The 18513-nt window shown below is 43.4% G+C and overlaps 1 protein-coding gene across 1 annotated transcript in view; it reads right to left on the minus strand.

Annotated features, from left to right (window-relative positions):
- The window catches only part of cdk12 (cyclin-dependent kinase 12), a 65688-nt gene that overhangs the window by 16622 nt on the left and 30553 nt on the right, over positions 1-18513 (minus strand). Inside the window, exons 7-9 of the mRNA XM_041173571.1 lie at positions 17888-17944; positions 7482-7583; positions 6528-6605 (exon numbers count right to left, since the gene is read on the minus strand). Of these exons, the coding sequence (XP_041029505.1) occupies positions 6528-6605; positions 7482-7583; positions 17888-17944 (237 nt within the window). The remainder of the gene's footprint in view (positions 1-6527; positions 6606-7481; positions 7584-17887; positions 17945-18513) is intronic.

Below are 18513 nucleotides of genomic sequence, written 5' to 3' on the forward strand. Positions count from 1 at the left end.
AAGTCTTAACAATGCACAAATATCCCCATCCTCAATGATGGAGGAGCCCAGCACTTCAGTGCAAAAGATAAGGCTGAAGCATTTGCAACAATCTTCAGCCAGAAGTGCCGAGTGGATGATCCATCTCCCCAGCATCACGGATTCCAGTCTTCAGCAAATTTGATTCAGTCCACGTGATATCAAGAAAAGGTTGAAGGCACGGGATACTGCAAAGGCTGTAGGCCCTTACAATATTCCGGTAATAGCACTGAAGACTTGTACTCCAGAACTTGCCTTACTCCTAGCCAAGCTGTTTCAGTACAACTACAACACTGGCAATGACCTGACCATGTGGGAAATTGCCCAGATATGTCAAGTACACAAAAAGCAGGACAAATCCAGTCCGGCCAATTACCACACTCATCAGTCTACTCTTGAACATCAGTAAAGCGATGGAAGGGGTCATCAACAGTGCTATCAAGCAGCACTTGCTTAGCAATAACCTGCTCACTGTTGCTCAGTTTGGGTTCCACCAGGGTCATTCACTTCCTGATCTCATTACAGCCTTGGTTCAAATATGGACAAAAGAGCTGAACTCCAGAGGTGAGATGAGGGTCACTTCCCTTGACATCAGAATTTGACAGTGCGGCATCAAGCAGCCCCAGCAAAACTGGAGTCAATGGGGATCTGGTGGAAAACTCTCCGCTGGTTGGAGTCATACCTAGCACAAAGGAAGATGGTTGTGGTTGTTGGAGGTCAATCACTTCAATTCCAGGACATCACTGGAGTTCCTCAGGGTAGTGTCCGAGGACCAACCATCTTCAGCTGCTTCATCAGTGACCTTCCTTCATTATAAAATTAAAAGTGCGGATATTCGCTATGATTGCACAATGCTCAGCACCATTCGCAACTCTTCAGATACTGAAGCAGTCCATGTCCAAATGCAGCAAGACCTGGACAATATCCAGGCTTGGGCTGACAAGTGGCAAGTAACATTCATGCCACACAACTGCCAGGCAATGACCATCTCCAACAAGAGAGAATCTAACCATCTCCCCATGACATTCAATGACATTACCATCACTGAATCCCCCACTATCAACATCCTGGGGGTTAGCACTGACCAGAAACTGAACTGGACTAGCCATATAAATAATGTGGCCACAAGAGCAGGTCAGAGGCTAGGAATCCTGTGGCGAGTAACTCACCTCCTGACTCCCCAAAGCCTGTCCATCGTCTACAAAGCACAAGTCAGGAGTGTGATGGAATACTCCCCACTTGCCTGGATGAATGCAGCTCCCACAACACTGAAGAAGCTTGACACTCTCCAGGACAAAGCAGCCTAGTTGATTGGCACCACATCCACAAACATTCACTCCCTCAACCACCGACACACAGTAGCAACAGTGTGTACCATCTACAAGGTGCACTGAGGGAACTCACTAGGGCTCCTTAGACAGCATCTTTCAAAGCCACGGCTGCTACCGTCTAGAAGGACAAGGGCAGGAGATATATGGGAACACCACCACCTAGAAGTTCCCCTCCATGCCACACACCATTCTGGCTTGGAAATGTATTGCCGTTCCTTCACTGTCGCTGGGTCAAAATCCTGGAACTCCCTCCCTGACACCACATGGACTGCAGCGGTTTAAGAAGGCAGCTCACCACCACCTTCTCAAGGGCAATTAGGGATGGGCAATAAATCCTGGCCAGCAATGTCCGCATTTCATGAATGAATAAAAGAAACTTAAAAAAATATCACAGTATGATCAGGCAAAGTCAACATGGTTTTATGAAAGGGATATCATATTTGACAAATTTATTAAGAGATTTTTGACTACTATAGTGGATAGAGGTGAACAAGTTAATGTAATATACTTGGATTTTTCCTGAAAAAAAGAGACTTTTTTGGTCGAAGCTTTTTATATTGCACTCATCAGGGCAATTCACAAGAAAATACCAACATCAGGAGAAACAACGTTTTTATACTGTATGAGAGGAGAGTGCTGATTGATTAACACGTGGATTCTGATCGGTAGAGACGTTGCCAGGGAGAACATACCAGTTGATGGTGACCGACAATTAACTGCCCAGCATGTTTGAGATTTAAACGAGGCAGCTTGACACTGATTGGTGAAGATATTTACCTGAGGAGTGAATCAGCGAATGTCTGTCACTTATCTTGTGTAGCTGAAATAGGCACAATGTGTGTACATATTCTTTCTGTGAAGAACAGGGCCCTGTGCATTAATTTATGTAGCTTCCAGTATATGCAAATGCACCACGCTAACAATCTTAAATTGGTTGTCAGTATAATTCTTAGCACACTGAGGATTATTTAGCAAATGTTGTCCAATTGCAGAACCACATCTAATGTTGGACACTGTGTTTTGAATTTTGCAAGGACGGGCTGGATGGGTACAGTCTGTACCATGCCCGTTGTGAACAGCGGAAGGGATATGCTAAACAAAAACCTGGAAAAACTCAGCAGGTCTGGCAGCATCGGCGGAGAAGAAAAGAGTTGACGTTTCGAGTCCTCATGACCCTTCGACAGATATGCTGTTTGATACAATCCGCCAAATTTGGGACGTACAGCCTACATACCTAGCATCACACTGGCACTGAAATTCGTAACTGTCAGTCACCATCAACTGGTGCAATCTCCATGGCAATGTCTCTACCAATCAGAGTCCACTTGCCAACCAATCAACACTCTCTTCTCATACAGGATAAATATGTTGTTTCTCCTGACATTGGTATTTTCTTGCAAATTGTCTTGATGAGTGCAAAACAAAAAGCTTTGACAAAAATTCTCTTTTTTCAGCAATACTCAAATTTTATACGACCAAACGAATACTTGGATTTCCAAAAGTATTCAATATATACCATTACACGGTGCCACATAGAGTCATAGAGGTCGACAGCACAGAAAAAGGCCCTTCGGCCCATCGAGGCTGCGCCGGTCAAACAAATACCGAACTATTCTAATCCCACTTTCCAGTACTAGGCCCATAGCCCTGTATGCCATGCATCGCAAGTGCACATCCAAATACTTCTTAAATGTTATGAGGGTTTTTGCCTCTAGCACCCTTTTAGGCAGTGAGTTCCAGATTCCCAAGGGGAAAAGTTCCTTCCTGTCTACCCTATCTATGCCCCTCATAATTTTATACACCTCAATCATGTCCCCCCTCAATCTTCTCTGCTCCAGGGAAAATAACCCCAGTCTATCCAATCTCTCCTCATAAATAAAACTCTCCAGCCCAGGCAACATCCTGGTAAATCGCCTCTGCACTCTCTCTAGTCCAATCTCATCCTTCTTATAATGCAGATTCCAGAACTGCACACAATACTTGCTGCACCACCATGCTAACTTTTTTTCATTTCATGCATGAGGACTGTCACGAATACATAAAAGGTTAATACACAAGATAACGACTCATGGAGTTAAATCTAATATATTGGCACAGGTAGAGGATTGGTTAATGGTCAGGAAGCAAAGAGTAGGGATAAACCGGGCATATTCAAGTTGGTAGGCTGTGACTCGTGGAATGCTGCAAGGACCAGTGCTAGGTGCTTTTTTTTTATTCATTCATGGTATGTGGGCGTCACTGGCTTGGCCGGAATTTATCGCCCATCCCTAGTTGCCTTTGAGAAGGTGGTGATGAGCTGCCTTCTTAAACCACTGCAGTCCATGTGTTGTAGGTACACAGTGCTGTTAGGGAGGGGGTTCCAGAATTTTGACAGTGAAGGAACGCCAATACATTTCCAAGTCAAGATGGTGAGTGATTTGGAGGGGAACTTCCAGGTGGTGGTGTTCCCGTCTATTTGTTGCCCTTGTCCTTCTAAATGGTAGTGGTCGTAGGTTTGGAAGGTGCTACCTAAGGAGCCATGGTGCTTCTTGTAGATGGTACACACTTCAGCTATATTGCGTCGGTGGTAGAGGGAGTGAATGCTTGTGGATGTGGTGCCAGCTATTTGAAATCTATATTAATGACTTAGGTGAAAAGATCAACAGTAAGCGGGTGGCAGATGGAGTATAACGTGGGGAGTGTGAGGTTATTCACTCTGGTAGTAAGAATAGAAAAACAGAATATTTTTAAAAGGTGCAAAACTTTAAACTGTAAATGTTGATGTTCAAAGAGACTTAGGTATACTCATACAAGGAACAAACAGAAATGTCAGCATGCAGGTACAGTAAACAATTAGGAAGGCAAATGGCATATTGGGCCTTTACTGCAAGGGGATAGGGGTAAAATAATAAGCAAGTCTTACTATAATTGTACAGGGATTTGGTGAGACCATACCTGGAGTACTGTGCACAGTTTCTCTAATGAAAGATAGAAACATAGAAAAGTAGGAGTGGGTGTTTCGGCCCTTCAAGCCTGTTCCACCATTCAATCTCATGACTGATCCTCTATTTCAATGCCATACTCCCGCTCTTTCCCCATACCTCTTGATGCCCTTAGAGTCTAGAAATCCAACTCCTTCATAAACACATTCAGTGACTTGGCCTTCACAGTCCTCTGTGGCAGAGAATTCCACAGATTCACCACCCTCTGTGAAGAAGTTTCTCCTCATCTCAGTCCTAAATAGCTTACCCCGTATCCTGAGACTGTGACCCTTTGTTCTAGACTCCCCAGTCAGAGGAAACATCATCCCTGCATCTAGTCTGTCCAGCCCTATCAGAATTTTGTAAGTTTCAATGAGATCCCCTCTCATTCTTCTGAGCTCCAGTGAATACAGGCCTAATCGGCCTAATTTCTCCTCATACGACAATCCTGCCATCCCAGGAATCAGGCTGGTGAACCTTTGTTGCACTCCCACTATGGCAAGTATATTCTTTCTTAGGTAAGAAGACCAAAACTGCACACACTCCAGGTGTGGTCTTACCAAGGCTCTGTATAGCTGCAGTAAGACATCCTTGCTCCTGTACTCAAGTCCTCTCACAATGAAGGCCAACATACCATTTGCCTTCTTAACTGCTTGCTGTACCTACATGCTTGCTTTCAGTGATTGGTGTACAAGGACACCCAGGTCCCTTTGTACATCAACATTTCCCAATCCTGCACCATTTAAATAATACTCTGCCATTCTGTTTTTCCTACCAAAGTGGATAACTTCACACTTATCCACATTATACTGCATCTGCCATGTATTTGCACACTCACTCAAACTGTTTAAATCACCTTGAAGTCTCTTAATACCCTCCTCACCACTCTTCCCACCTAGTTTCATGCTGTCAGCAAGTTTGGAGATATTACATTTGGTTCCCTCATCCAATCATTGATATATAATGTGATTAGATGGGTTGCAAGCACTGATCCATGTGGTACCCTAGTTACTGCCTGCCACTCCGAAAAAGACCCATTTATTCCTACTCTGTTTCCTGTTTGTTAACCAATTCTCAATCCATGCTAATATATTAACCCCCAGTGCCATGTACTTTAATTTTGCACACTAATCTCTTATGACTTTATCAAAAGCTTTCTGAAAATCCAAATACACCACATCCACTGGTTCTCCCTTATTTATTCTGCTAGTTACGTCCTCAAAAAATCTCGAGTAGGTTTGTCAAACATGATTTTCCTTTCATAAACCCATGTTTACTTTGTCCAATCCCGTTGATATTTTCTAAGTGTCCTGTTATCACATCCTTTATAACAGATTCTAGCATTTTCCTTACCACTGACGTTACGCTAACTGCTCTGTAATTCGCTGTTTTCTCTCTCCCTCCTTATTTAAATAGTGGGGTTGCATTTGCCACCCTCCAATCTGCAGGGACTGTTCCAGAGCCTACAGAATTTTGGAAGATCACAACCAACGTATCCACTATTTCAAAGGTCACCTTCTTTAGTACCTCGAGATGTAGATTATCAGGCCCTGGGGTTTTCAGTCCCATTAATTTCTCCAGCACTGCTTTTTAAGTAATCGTGATTTCCTTCAATTCCTCCTTTTCACTAGACCTTTGGTTCCCTAGTATTCCTGGGAAGTTATTTGTGTCTTCCTCTGTGAAGAAAGAGCTAAAGTAGTTGTTTAATTGCTCTGCCATATCCTTGGTCCCTATTATAAATTCTCCTGTTTCGGACTGTAAGGGACCTACATTTGATATAGTTGCAATGGAAGAGGTATAGCAAAGGTTCACTAGGTTGGTTCCTGGGATGAGTCAGTGAGTAAATTGGGTATATATTCTCTGGAGTTTAAAAGAATGAGAGGTGATCTCATTGAAACACATAAGATTTTGAAAGGGCTTTACAGGGTAGACACTGAGAGGTTGTTTCCTCTGGCTGGGGAATCTAGAACACAGGGCCACTATCTCAGGATAAGGGGTCAATCAACATGAAGTCATGGAACCATCAAGATAACATCACAGAGGAAAAGATGACTTGATGGGTGTACTGTCACTCAAATTTTTACTTGCCCCCTCAAGCAACAGTTGGGACATTGTCAATAATAAATACTGATCGAACAGGGGCAACCCTGTGCAATTAAATGAATTAGCAATGGTTATCTCTCAATCACCAACAGAACATCTTAAATTCATCCACTACCTGATGAGTTCAAGCTGCGCCAGCTCCTGATTGGCTTGAAAGATTGGCTTTTTAGTGAAGAGTTCCCCAAGGATACACCTGCAAACAGAACAGACTGAGTTAACAATATGATCACACATAGGCCTCCAGCTCAGAAGCATGCAGGCCCCCAGCTCACATGCACATGTTCCCAGCTTGCATGCACGCATGCCCAAAGCTCACATGCAGGTCCCCAGATTACACTCAGGCAACAGCTTGCACACATGCGCACGCATCTAGGTCGCACCAAGTCCCCAGCTCACAGTAATCAGACACAATTCCAGCGGCACAGATAGCATTAGGAAGTTGCTAACACCTACAATTTATTGCAGAATTTCTTTTTAAACCAGGGAAGCTTTGTTATAACTATGGGAATTTCACTGTATGCCAAACCTCAGATATAACAAAAGCAGGAAAAAAGAATTAATTCACTTTTCACATAAAAACAATATAATTTTCTGCTGCTTGCATCAAGGGATGAACCCTCACCTGTTCTCTCATTTGACTTGTTTAAATTATCCCTGTTTGAAGATTCTCTCCCATTTTCCATCCTCAAACTTCTATTCCAAATACTTGCTTCTCCCCCAATCCTCTGACCTACATTATCTCTTCTTTTTACAGCTTCTTCCTCTTGGTATCAGTCACTTACTGCATGGCATATTATTTCCATTCATGTGATCTATGACAGGAGCTCACAACACCAAGCCTCTCACTCTCCCCTCCCTCTGCAGTACCGTTCTAGTGTTTCCTGCTCTCCTCCATCCTCTGCAGTATCGAATCTCAGCCCCTTTTGCCTTTTTATTGCAAACAGCATCATAGCTTTTCTGATTTTGCTTTGGGCTCTATGAAATAATAAACTGCAAAATAATTTGAACAAGGATAAGCAATTGTGCCAGTGCCAAGTATAGTCTTCAGAACAACACACATTGCACTTACCCACAGCTCCAAACATCGATGGCTGGAGAGTATCGTTCCTCCCCCAGCAGCAATTCAGGTGGGCGGTACCACAGTGTGATGACTTTGTTAGTGTACGGACGGCTAGGAAACAAAAGTTGGAACACTGAAGTGTGTCAATCTGAACAAAGCAGCAATATTCTACAACAATGCTAACATCACAAAGTTCAAAACACAAAGAGACCATTGTGTTTTACCCGCCACCAGAAACTGACTGTAGTCAGAGCGTGACCAGAGTGCAATCCGAGTGCGACCAGAGTGCAATCCGAGTGCGACCAGAGTGCAATCCGAGTGCGACCAGAGTGCAATCCGAGTGCGACCAGAGTGCAATCCGAGTGCGACCAGAGTGCAATCCGAGTGCGACCAGAGTGCAATCCGAGTGCGACCAGAGTGCAATCCGAGTGCGACCAGAGTGCAATCCGAGTGCGACCAGAGTGCAATCCGAGTGCGACCAGAGTGCAATCCGAGTGCAACCAGAGTGCAATCCGAGTGCGACCAGAGTGCAATCCGAGTGCGACCAGAGTGCAATCCGAGTGCGACCAGAGTGCAATCCGAGTGCGACCAGAGTGCAATCCGAGTGCGACCAGAGTGCAATCCAAGCGCGACCAGAGTACTGTGCAGTCTGGATTTCTTAGTGTTGCATTAGTCAACTCCATTAAATGTTCTAGTCAGGGTCAAAACAATTGAAGCCTTGCAGGCTTTTTAGTGTGAAAACCCAGGTGCAAATGTCTCACAGCTTTCAGCACAGTGAGGATTTTAATTTCTAATAGACTTGGAACATTTGTTAAGTTTTTAACTGAGGTTTCCCTGAATGCCCCATTTACATGGCCACTCCTTGGACACGTATTGCTCCTTTCCCATGCTGTTCCCGTGTGGAATATTCGTGCTGTGACATGAGGCAGGTGCAACTGTGAATCTGCCTGGATCAATCTGAATGTTTATGTAACACGAGGCTACTTCAGATCACAGAAGTTGTGACATCTATAAATGGGTCAGAATGCAGCTAACATCAGGCAATGTTCTATGTCAACAACCTAGGCCCAGCTCCCAACTTCAGATTTTTGTCCATCAAAGAACAAAGGTTACTCTCCCCACAGCTTCCAGATGATATACATCCAAGAAGTCATGGAAAAGAAAAAACTGCCTCAAAATCAAAGATAATTGGGTTTCAATTCAGTGATCTGACTCACCGTTGCAATGTGGGAAATGAAAAATTGACTAATCCTGGTGGAGTTTGTCAGATTAATGTGGGCAGCAATGCTGTAACTGGCCAGCAACATAACTGTCATCCAACTGTCATAATACAGGTTGGGAAATCTCTGCTTCGATCTGCATCAGTGTCAAGGTTTTAGTTTCGGCTCCAGTTGATCTGAACTGAGCAATGGCAGCAACATTGTGTAATCTGAGGGCCCCAATGGAAGTGGCCATTCAAGGAATGTGCATGGACACTATTCATTTCAGTTTTGAAAGTTTCAATTGACCTCCAATCTCAATAGCTTAATGGGGGACAGAGTTCCAGGCTTCCACTCCTCTTTCTGAAGAAGTTCTTCCTGACATCACCCTTGAATGGCCTGGCTCTCATTTTAAGGTTCTGTGTCCAGTTCTGGAATCCCCTGCCAGAGGAAATATTTTCCCTCCATCTATCCTATCAAATATATTAATCATCTTAAACACATCAATTATATCACCCTTTAATCTTCTATATTCAAGAGAAAACAAGATTAGTCTATACAAGGTTTAATTAATTTATTTGTGCATGGAATATGGGCAACGCTGACTAGACCAGCATTTACTGCCCATCCCTAGTTGCCCTTGAGAAGGTGGTGGTGAGCTGCCTTCTTGAACCGCTGTAGTCCATGTGGTGTAGGTACACCCACAGTGCTGTTAGGGAGGAAGTTCTAAGATTTTGACCCAGTGACAGTGAAGGAACGGCGATATATTTCCAAGTCAGGATGGTGAGTTGCTTGGAGGGGAACTTCCAGGTGGTGGTGTTCCCATGTATCTGCTGCCCCTGTCCATCTAGGTGGTAGAGATCATGGGTTTGGAAGGTGCTGTTGAAGGAGCCTTGGTGAGTTGTTCCAATGCATCTTGTAGATGGTACACACTGCTGCCACTGTGCTTTGGTGGTGGAGGGAGTGAATGTTTAAGGATGGTGGGGTGCCAATCAAGTGGGCTGCTTTGTCCTGGATGGTGGCAAGCTTCTTGTCTGTTGTTGGAGTTGCACACATCCAGGCAAGTGGAGAGTATTCCATCACACTCCTGACTTGTGTCTTGTAGATGGTGGACAGTCTTTGCGAAGTCGGGAGGTGAGCCACTCGCCGCAGGATTCCTAACCTTTGACCTGCTCTTGTAGCCACAGTATTTTTACAGCTGGTCCTGGGCAGTGGTAACCCCCAGGATATTGATGGTGCAGGATTCAGATATGGTAATGTTGTTGAATATCAAGGGGAGATAGTTAGATTATCTCTTGTGGAACTTTTGTGGCATACGTACGTATGATCTAGGAGCAGGAGTAGGCCACTCAGCCCCTTGAGCCTGCTTCACAATTCAATAAGATCATGGCTGATCTGATTGTAACCTTCACTCCACAACATGTTACTTGCCACTGATCAGCCCAATGTCATGCCATGAATGTCATGAAGTAGAATCGATATGGGTGGAAATTAGGAATAGCAAGAGTCAGAAAACACTGGTGGGAGTCATTTATGGGCCCCCTAACTACAGTTAAACCTTTGGGCAGGGTTATTGGAGCTTATAATAAAGACAATGTAATAATTATGGGGGACTTTAATCTTCATATAGACTGGGACAATAAAATTGGCAAGAGTCGTCTAGAAGATGAGTTTGTTGAATGTTTTTGCGGCAGTTTCTTGGAGCAATACGTTGTGGAACCAACTAGGGACAAAGTTATCCTAGATCTAACATTGTGTAATGATGCAGGGTTAATTAGTAATGTTGTGGTAATAGATCCACTGGGAAATAGTGATCATAATGCCATTGAATCTCATGTTACGTTTGAAAGTGACATACTCCAATCACAAACAAGAATCTTAAACTTAAACAAAGCCAATTACGTAGGTATGAGGAGAATTGGCTACGGTTAATCGGATAAAAGGTATGAAGGTAAATGAGCAGTGAAATATTTGAAGAAACAATTCAAAATCTTCAACAAAAATTACTTTCCACTGAAAAACAAAGACTCAGCAAGAAAGACCCGTTCGTGGCTCACTCACCAAGTTAAGGATAGCATAAGGTTAAAAGAAGAGGCTTAAAATGTTGCAAAAAACAGGAGCAAGGCTGACGATTGGGAATGTTTTAGAAGCCAGCAAAGGACCACCAAAAAAGTTGATAAAAAGAGATAAAATAGAATATGAGAGTAAACTAGACAGGAATGTACAAACAGATTGTAAGAGCTTTTATAAGTATATAAAAAGGAAGACAGTAGCTAAAATAAACATAAACCCTTTAGAAGCAGAGACTCAGAGACAGAAGTTATCATGGGGAATGAGGAAATGGCAGAGACATTAAACAAATATTGGGCATCTGTCTTCACAGTAGAAGATAAAAGCTTTATACCAGAAATAGACAGTAACCTAGTGGTTAAACAGGGTGAGGAAATTAAGCTAACTAATATCAGAAGAGAAAAAGCATTGGCAAAACTTGAGAGACTAAAATCCGACAAATCCCCAGGACCTGATGGCCTACACCCTCAGTTTCTAAAAGAGATAGCTGCAGAGACAGTGGATGTGCTTGCTATGATTTTCAAAAATTCCTTAGATTCAGGAACACCCCATCAGATTGGAAGTTGGCAAATGTTACACAAATTTTCAAGAAAGGAGGGAGGGAGAAAATACTGAACCACCGGCCAGTTAGCTTCACATCAGTTGTTGGGAAAATGCTGGAATCTATTGTTAAAGAAGTCTTTACAATGCACTTCAAAAAGCAGAGTATGATTAGAACAAATCAACATGGTTTTACTATTGGGAAATCCCGTTTGACAAATTAATGAGTTTTTTGAGGATATAACTAGAAGGGTAGATACGTACATAGGAACATACGAATTAAGAGCAGGGGTAAGCCACTTGATCTCTCAAGCCTGCTCTACGATCCAATTAGGTCATGGCTGTTCTGATTATAACCTCAACTCCACATTCCCACCTATCCTCTTAATTATCAAGAATGTACCTACCTCTGGTTTAAAATTATTCAAAGACTCTGCTTCCACCGCCTTTTGAGGAAGAAAGTTCTAAAGACTCATGACCCTCAGAGAAAAAAATTTCTCTTCATCTCTGTGTTAAATAAGCCACCCCTTATTTTTAAGCAGATAAAGGGGAACCAGTTAATGTAGTATACCTGGATTTCCAAAAGGCTTTCAATAAGGTGCAAACAAAAGGTTAACAGGCAAGATAAGGACTCATGGAGTTGGGGGTGATGTATTAGCATGGATAGAGGATTGGTTAACAGATAGAAAACGGAGAGTGGACATTAGCAGGGCTTTTTCAAGCTGGCAGGCAGTGAATAGTGGAGTGCTGCAAGGATCAGTACTGGGGCCTCAGCTATTTACAATCTATATTAATAACTTAGATGAAGAGACAGAGAGCAATGTATCCAAGTTTGCTAAGCTAGGTTAAAAGGTAAGCTGCGGGGAGGACACAGAGAGGCTGCAAAGAGATACAGACCGGTTATGTGAGTGGACAAGATGGCAGGAGGAGATAATGTGGGGAAGTGTGAAGTTACTCACTTTGGTTGTAAGAACAAAAAAGCAGGATTTTTTTAAAAGGTGTGAAACTTGTAAGTATTGATGTTCAAAGAGGCTTGGGTGTGCTTGCACAAGGAACACGAAGTTAGCATGCAGGTGCAGCTAACAATTAGGAAGGCAAATGGCATGATGGCCTTTATTGCAAGGGGGTTGGAGTGTATAGGGTTTTAGTGAGATCACATCTGGAATACTGTGTGCAGTTTTGATCTTCACATTTAAGAAAGGATATACTTACATTGGAGATGGTACAGTGGAGGTTCACTGGATTGGTCCCCGGGATGAGTGGGTTGTCCGATGATCAGAGGCTAAGTAAATTGGGCTTATACTCTCTGGGGTTTAGAAGAATGAGAGGCAACCTCATTGAAACCTACAAAATTCTGACAGGACTTGATAAGGTAGATACAGCGATTGTTTCCATTGGCTGGGGAATCTAAAAATAGGAGCACAGTCGCAGGATAAGGGGCTTTAGGACTGAGATGAGGAGAAATTACTTCCCTCAAAGGGTTGCAAATATTTGGAATTCTCTACTCAGAGGGTTCTGAATGCTCCATTGTTGAATACACTTAAGGCTGAAATAGACAGATTTTTGATTTTTCAGAGAATTAAGGGATATGGAACAAGCAGGAAAGTGGAGTTGAAGCCTAAGATCAGCCATGATCATATTGGATGGCTCGACGGGCCATGTGGTCTACTCCTGCTCCTATTTCTTGTGTTTTCCAGGTCTTGCTGAATAAGGAAATGGACTGCTTCAATATCTGAGGAGTTGTGAATGGTGAACATTTTGCAATCATCAGCGAAGACCCCCATTTTTAACTTTAAGATGGAGGTCATTGATGAAGGTGTTGAAGATGGTTGAGTCAAGAACACTACTCTGAGGAATTCCTGCAGCAACATCCAGGGACTGAGACAATTGCCTTTCAGCAACCATAACCATCATCTTTTGTGCTAGGTATGACTCCAACCAGTGGACAGTTTTCCCTGACTCCCATTGAGCCCAGTTTTGCTCGGGCTCCTTGATGCCACACTCTGTCAAATGCGGCCTTGATGTCAAGGGCAGTCTCAGTCGGGGCCACGGCCTATAGGATCCATGAGAAGGTTCAAGGGGTCTGCAAGTGGCTCCCTGTCCCCACCATGGAGACAATGTAATACTGACTTAAAGCTGAGGGGGAATTTCTTCACTCAGAGGGTGGCGAATCTTTGGAATTCTCAGCCCCTGAGGGCTCTGGAGGCTCAGTCGTTGAGTATGTTCAAGGCTGATAGATTTCTACATATTAAGAGCATCCAAGGATATGGGGATAGTGCAAGAAAATGGTTTTGAAGTAGAAGAGCAGCCATGATCTCAGTGAATGGCAGAGAGGGCTCAAAGGGCTGAATGGCCTACTCCTATTTCTTATTCTGATCCCTGAAGGTTACAGTATCCAGGGTACAGAGTTTACACCATCCAGCCCCAAGTCACCAACTGACAGCAGAACAGCTTTACTTTAGTCCCCAACCACACAGTGTGTCAGGAACAAGAAACCAAACCTTTGGCCCTGGAGCGGAAAACTAAATTTGGCTCGTAAGTAACGGAAAGAGAAGCGAGAACTGTTAACTGTCAATACTATCAGCACTCTGTCAGCTCCATTAACGTTTTACTAACTTTAGTAACAGTTTAGTAACGTCAATATAAATTTACAAACCTCAGGGGCCGGTTACTCACTTCTGGGGCCATTCATGAACCTCAGAGATGGGTTACAAATCACCGGGACTGGTTACTATCCTGAAGAGCACTTACTAATTTCAGGGACCACTTATTAACCTCTGAGGCCGATTACTAATCTCCAAGGCCAGTTCCTAACCTCCGCGGCCGGTTCCTAACCTCCGGGACCAGTTACCAACCTCTGGGAACATTTATTAATCTCAGCAACTGTTTACTCAATTCAGGGGCAGGTTACTAACTCCAGTATAACTCCACCTCTCTCAGAAACAATTCAATAATTTAAGCATAACTGAGCCAGGATAAACAATGAACATGACCAGCACACAGAATCACAGAAGGTTTATGGCACAGGAGGCCCATTGTGTCTGCATCAGCTCTCCAAATGAGCATTATGACCAAATGCCATTGCCCTGCCTTTTCCCCATATCCCTGCACATTGTTTCTATTCAAATAATCATCTAATGGCCTCTTGAATACCTCGATTGAACTTGCCTCCACCACACTTCCAGGCAGTGCAATCCAGACCTGAACCGCTCGTGTGAAAAAGTTTTTCTCACATCACATTTGCTTTTTTTGCAGATCACTTTAAATCTGTGCCCTCTCATTCTTGATCCTTTAACGAGTGGGAGCTTCTCCCTATCTACTCTGTCCAGCCCCCTCATGATTTTGAACATCTCGAACAAATCTCCTCTTAGCTTTCTTCTCTCCAAGGAGAACATTCCCTCTCCAATCTATAGAAACATAGAAACTAGGAGCAAGAGAAGGCCATTTGTCTCTTCGAGCCTGCCCCGCCTTTCAATATGATCATAGCTGATCCTCAACGCCATATTCCTGCTTTCTCTCCATACCCCTTGATGCCCCTAATATCCAAAAATTAAACAATTTCTTTCTTGAATATACTCAGTGACCCGGCCTCCACAGCCTTCTGTGGTAGAGAATTCCACAGGTTGACCACCCTGAGTGAAGAAATTTTCCCTCATCTCAGTCCTAAAAGGCCTGCCCTGTATCCTGAGACTGTGGCCCCTGGTTCTAGACTCTCCAACCAGGGGAAATGTTCTCTCTGCATCCAGTCTGTCTAACCCTGTTAGAATTTTATACGTTTCAATCAGATCCCCTCTCATTCTTCTAAACTCTAGTGAGTACAGTCGAACTAATCTCTCATATGACAGTCCCGACATCCCTGGTATCAGCCTAATGAACCTTCGCTGTAGTCCTTCTATGGCAAGTATATCCTTTCTTAGGTAGGGAGACCAAAACTGCATGAAATACTCCAGGTGTGGTCTCACTGTATAAGTGCTGTAAGACATCCCTACTTCTGAGCTCAAATCCTCTTGCAATGAAGGCCAACATACCATTTGCCTTCCTAACTTCTTACTACACCTGCCATTTACTTTCGTTGACTGGTATACAAGGACACCAAAATCCCTTTGTACATCCACAATTCCCAATATATCACCATTTAAATAATACTCTACCTTTCTGTTTTTCACACCGAAGCGTATAACTTCACATTTATCCGTGTTATATTGCAAACTGCCATGTGTTTGCCCACACACACAACTTATCTAAATCGCCCTGAAGCCCCTTTGCATCCTCATCACAACTCTCAACCTCGCCCAGTTTTGTGTAGTAAGCAAACTTGGAAATATTGCATTTGGTTCCCTCATCCAAGTCATTTATATATATCGTGAATAGCTGGGGCCCAAGCACTGATCCCTGTGGCACACCACTAGTCACTGCCTGCTATCTGGAAAAAGGTCCATTTATTCCCATTCTCTGTTTCCGGTCTGTCAACCAATTCTCAATCCTTGCCAGTATATTACCCCCAATCCCATGTGCTTTAATTTTGCCCACTAGCTTCTGACGTAGGACCTTATCAAAAGCCTACTTGAAATCCAAATGCACCACATCAACTGGTTCTCCCTTATCTACTTACGTTCTCAAAAAACTCCAGTAGATTAAGCATGATTGTCCTTTCATAAACCCATGCTGACTTTGTCTAATCCCGTTAATGCTTTCCAAGTGTTCCATTACCACATATTTTATAATAGACCCTAGCATTTTCCCCACTGTTATCTTCGTAACTGAAGTTTCTCATCCCTAGAGCCATTCTTGTAAATCACTTCAGCACTCTCTCCAATGTGTTCACATCCTTCCCTATTATGTGGCGCCCAGCTGAAGTCTAATGAGTGTCTTATATAATTCAGCATGACCTCCTTGCTCTTGTACTCTATGCCCCTATTAATAAAGCCCAGGATATTGTATACTTCATTTAATGCTCTCTCCATCTGTCCTGCCACCTTTGACGATCTATGCACAAATACACCCAGGTCTTTCTGCTCCTGCACCCCCTTCAAAATTTCATCCCTTATTTTATATTGTCTCTCCATGTTCTTAATACCAAAAATGCATCACCTCACACTTCTCCACACTGAACTTCATCTGCTACCTATCTGCCCACTCCACCAACTTGTCTATGTTCATTTGAAGTTCCACACCGTCCTCCTCGCAGTTTACAACACTGCCAAGCTTCGTACCATCTGCAAACTTTGAAACTGTCCCCTGCACACCAAGATCCAGATCACAGGCTGTGCTTCTTCTTTGCGCCATTTGAAAACAGTCTGATCTATCTTTGATCCACAGTGGATGACCTCCCACTTGCTAACATTGAACTCCAACTGCCATTTCTTCCATCTGACTTAATCTATCAACGTCCCTTTACAGCTTTCTGCTCCCATCTATAGTATTTACTGTGCCACCTAGCTTAGTGTCAGCAGCAAACTTAAATAAATGGCTCTCTATTCCTTCATCTAAGTCATCTACAAATATTGTTAAAAGTCAACACTCAAGTGTAGATCACTTCCTGTCACGTTCCCTAGTCCTATCTGGAATGGTCGGTGAGAAGACTTTAGGCAATATTCCTTCAAGAGATTTTCCTCATTGTAGCCTCAAAAAAGATCTGTGACTTTCTCTACTCCCAACTAGCTGTTAAAAGTATGTCAATACTGTTTGCATGTAGCTCTCTTGTTGCGCTCCATCAATCCACAAAAACAAACTGGGACATCATCCTCTCTTTGAACATACACAACTATTCCTTCATTGCAGCTTGGTCAAATTGCTGTAATTCCCAACTCAACACCATTACCACAAGGTTATAAGTGATTCAAGGACAAGGGGACATAACTATAAACATAGCAGAAAAATCCGACAATGCGTTCAATAAGCAACCAGTTTGGACTTTGTTGTTAGTGTCTGTCTTGATGTTGAGGTGGTGGGGTTTGGAAGTGCAGGGGAATAAACTTGGCGAGTTGCTGCATTTTGTCCTGTAGATGAAACACTGCAGCCACAGCTGAAAAGCGGACTGGATATTGTATCCAGTAGCAGAGGCGCCCACAGGCTATTTAATGCAAGGCTTTTTTTTTTAAACTCTTAACAACCTGTAAGCCTCTACATCAAAGATATAGAGAAGAGACAATGAGGTACAGACATTAAGGATAAATTTGCTCAACATAACATTTGGTTTCACTGAACAGCATCAGGCAGTAGCTGGTCAGAGCCCAGATCCTTTGTGGAATGCTTATAAGCATTACTGTAAGATTCTCTCCCCCAAGTTGCGGTGCAAAGTGTTGTCCGGCTACCTGCGCAGGCACCAATTAACATCATTATTAAAAATCTCTCTGGCCCCATGTAAAGTATCCCATGCCCACGTGGTAATATAACCCAGAGAACTCTGAAGAAAAGTCATATGGACTCGAAATGTTAACTCTGTTTCTCTTTCCACAGATGCTGCCAGACCTGCTGAGTTTTTCCAGCATTTCCTGTTTCTATTTCAGAGTGCTATATACTTGGCTCCTGCTCTCATACACACCATGGTGCCTTGACAGAGAACTGACAGATAGTGAGTGAATATTACACCATTTAGCAACTCACCTCTCCTCTGAGTTGTACAATCGGGCCAAACCAAAATCCGCCAGCTTGATCTGTCCACTGGATAAAGGAAACAATCAGTGAGACAGAAGTTTTTATTCTAATCACACGCCCAAAACTAAAACCCCATCACACCCCCTCTCACTAACCCCTCCCTGCTACCCAGATAAAGGGAACAACCATTGTGACAGCAGTTTCCACCCCTGCCCCATCCCACTAAACCCCCTGAATGAAGGGAACAATCAGTAAGATAGCAGTTCCATACTAAACCAACCCTCAAACTGAACTGCTCCCCCTAAACTGAACCATTCCTGAAACTAAACCACCCCCTCAAAACTGAACCACCCGCCAAACTGAACCATCCGATCTGAAAATCCTCAACTCCAATTTCCTGCCTTTTCCCCTTAACCCTTGATTCCCCTTACTGATTAAAAATCTGTCTATCTCAGCCTTGAATATACTTAATGGCCCAACCTCTGCAGTAAAGAATTCCACCGATTCACTACCCTCTGAGAGAAGAAATTCCCCCTCATCTGTCTTAAATGGATGACCCCTCTTACTTATGTCCTCTGGTCTTACGCTCTCCCAGAAGGGGAAACAATCTCAGCATCCACCCTGTCAAGCCCCCT

The sequence above is a fragment of the Carcharodon carcharias genome, chromosome 23, assembly GCF_017639515.1.
Source record: "Carcharodon carcharias isolate sCarCar2 chromosome 23, sCarCar2.pri, whole genome shotgun sequence".
NCBI lineage: Eukaryota > Metazoa > Chordata > Chondrichthyes > Lamniformes > Lamnidae > Carcharodon > Carcharodon carcharias.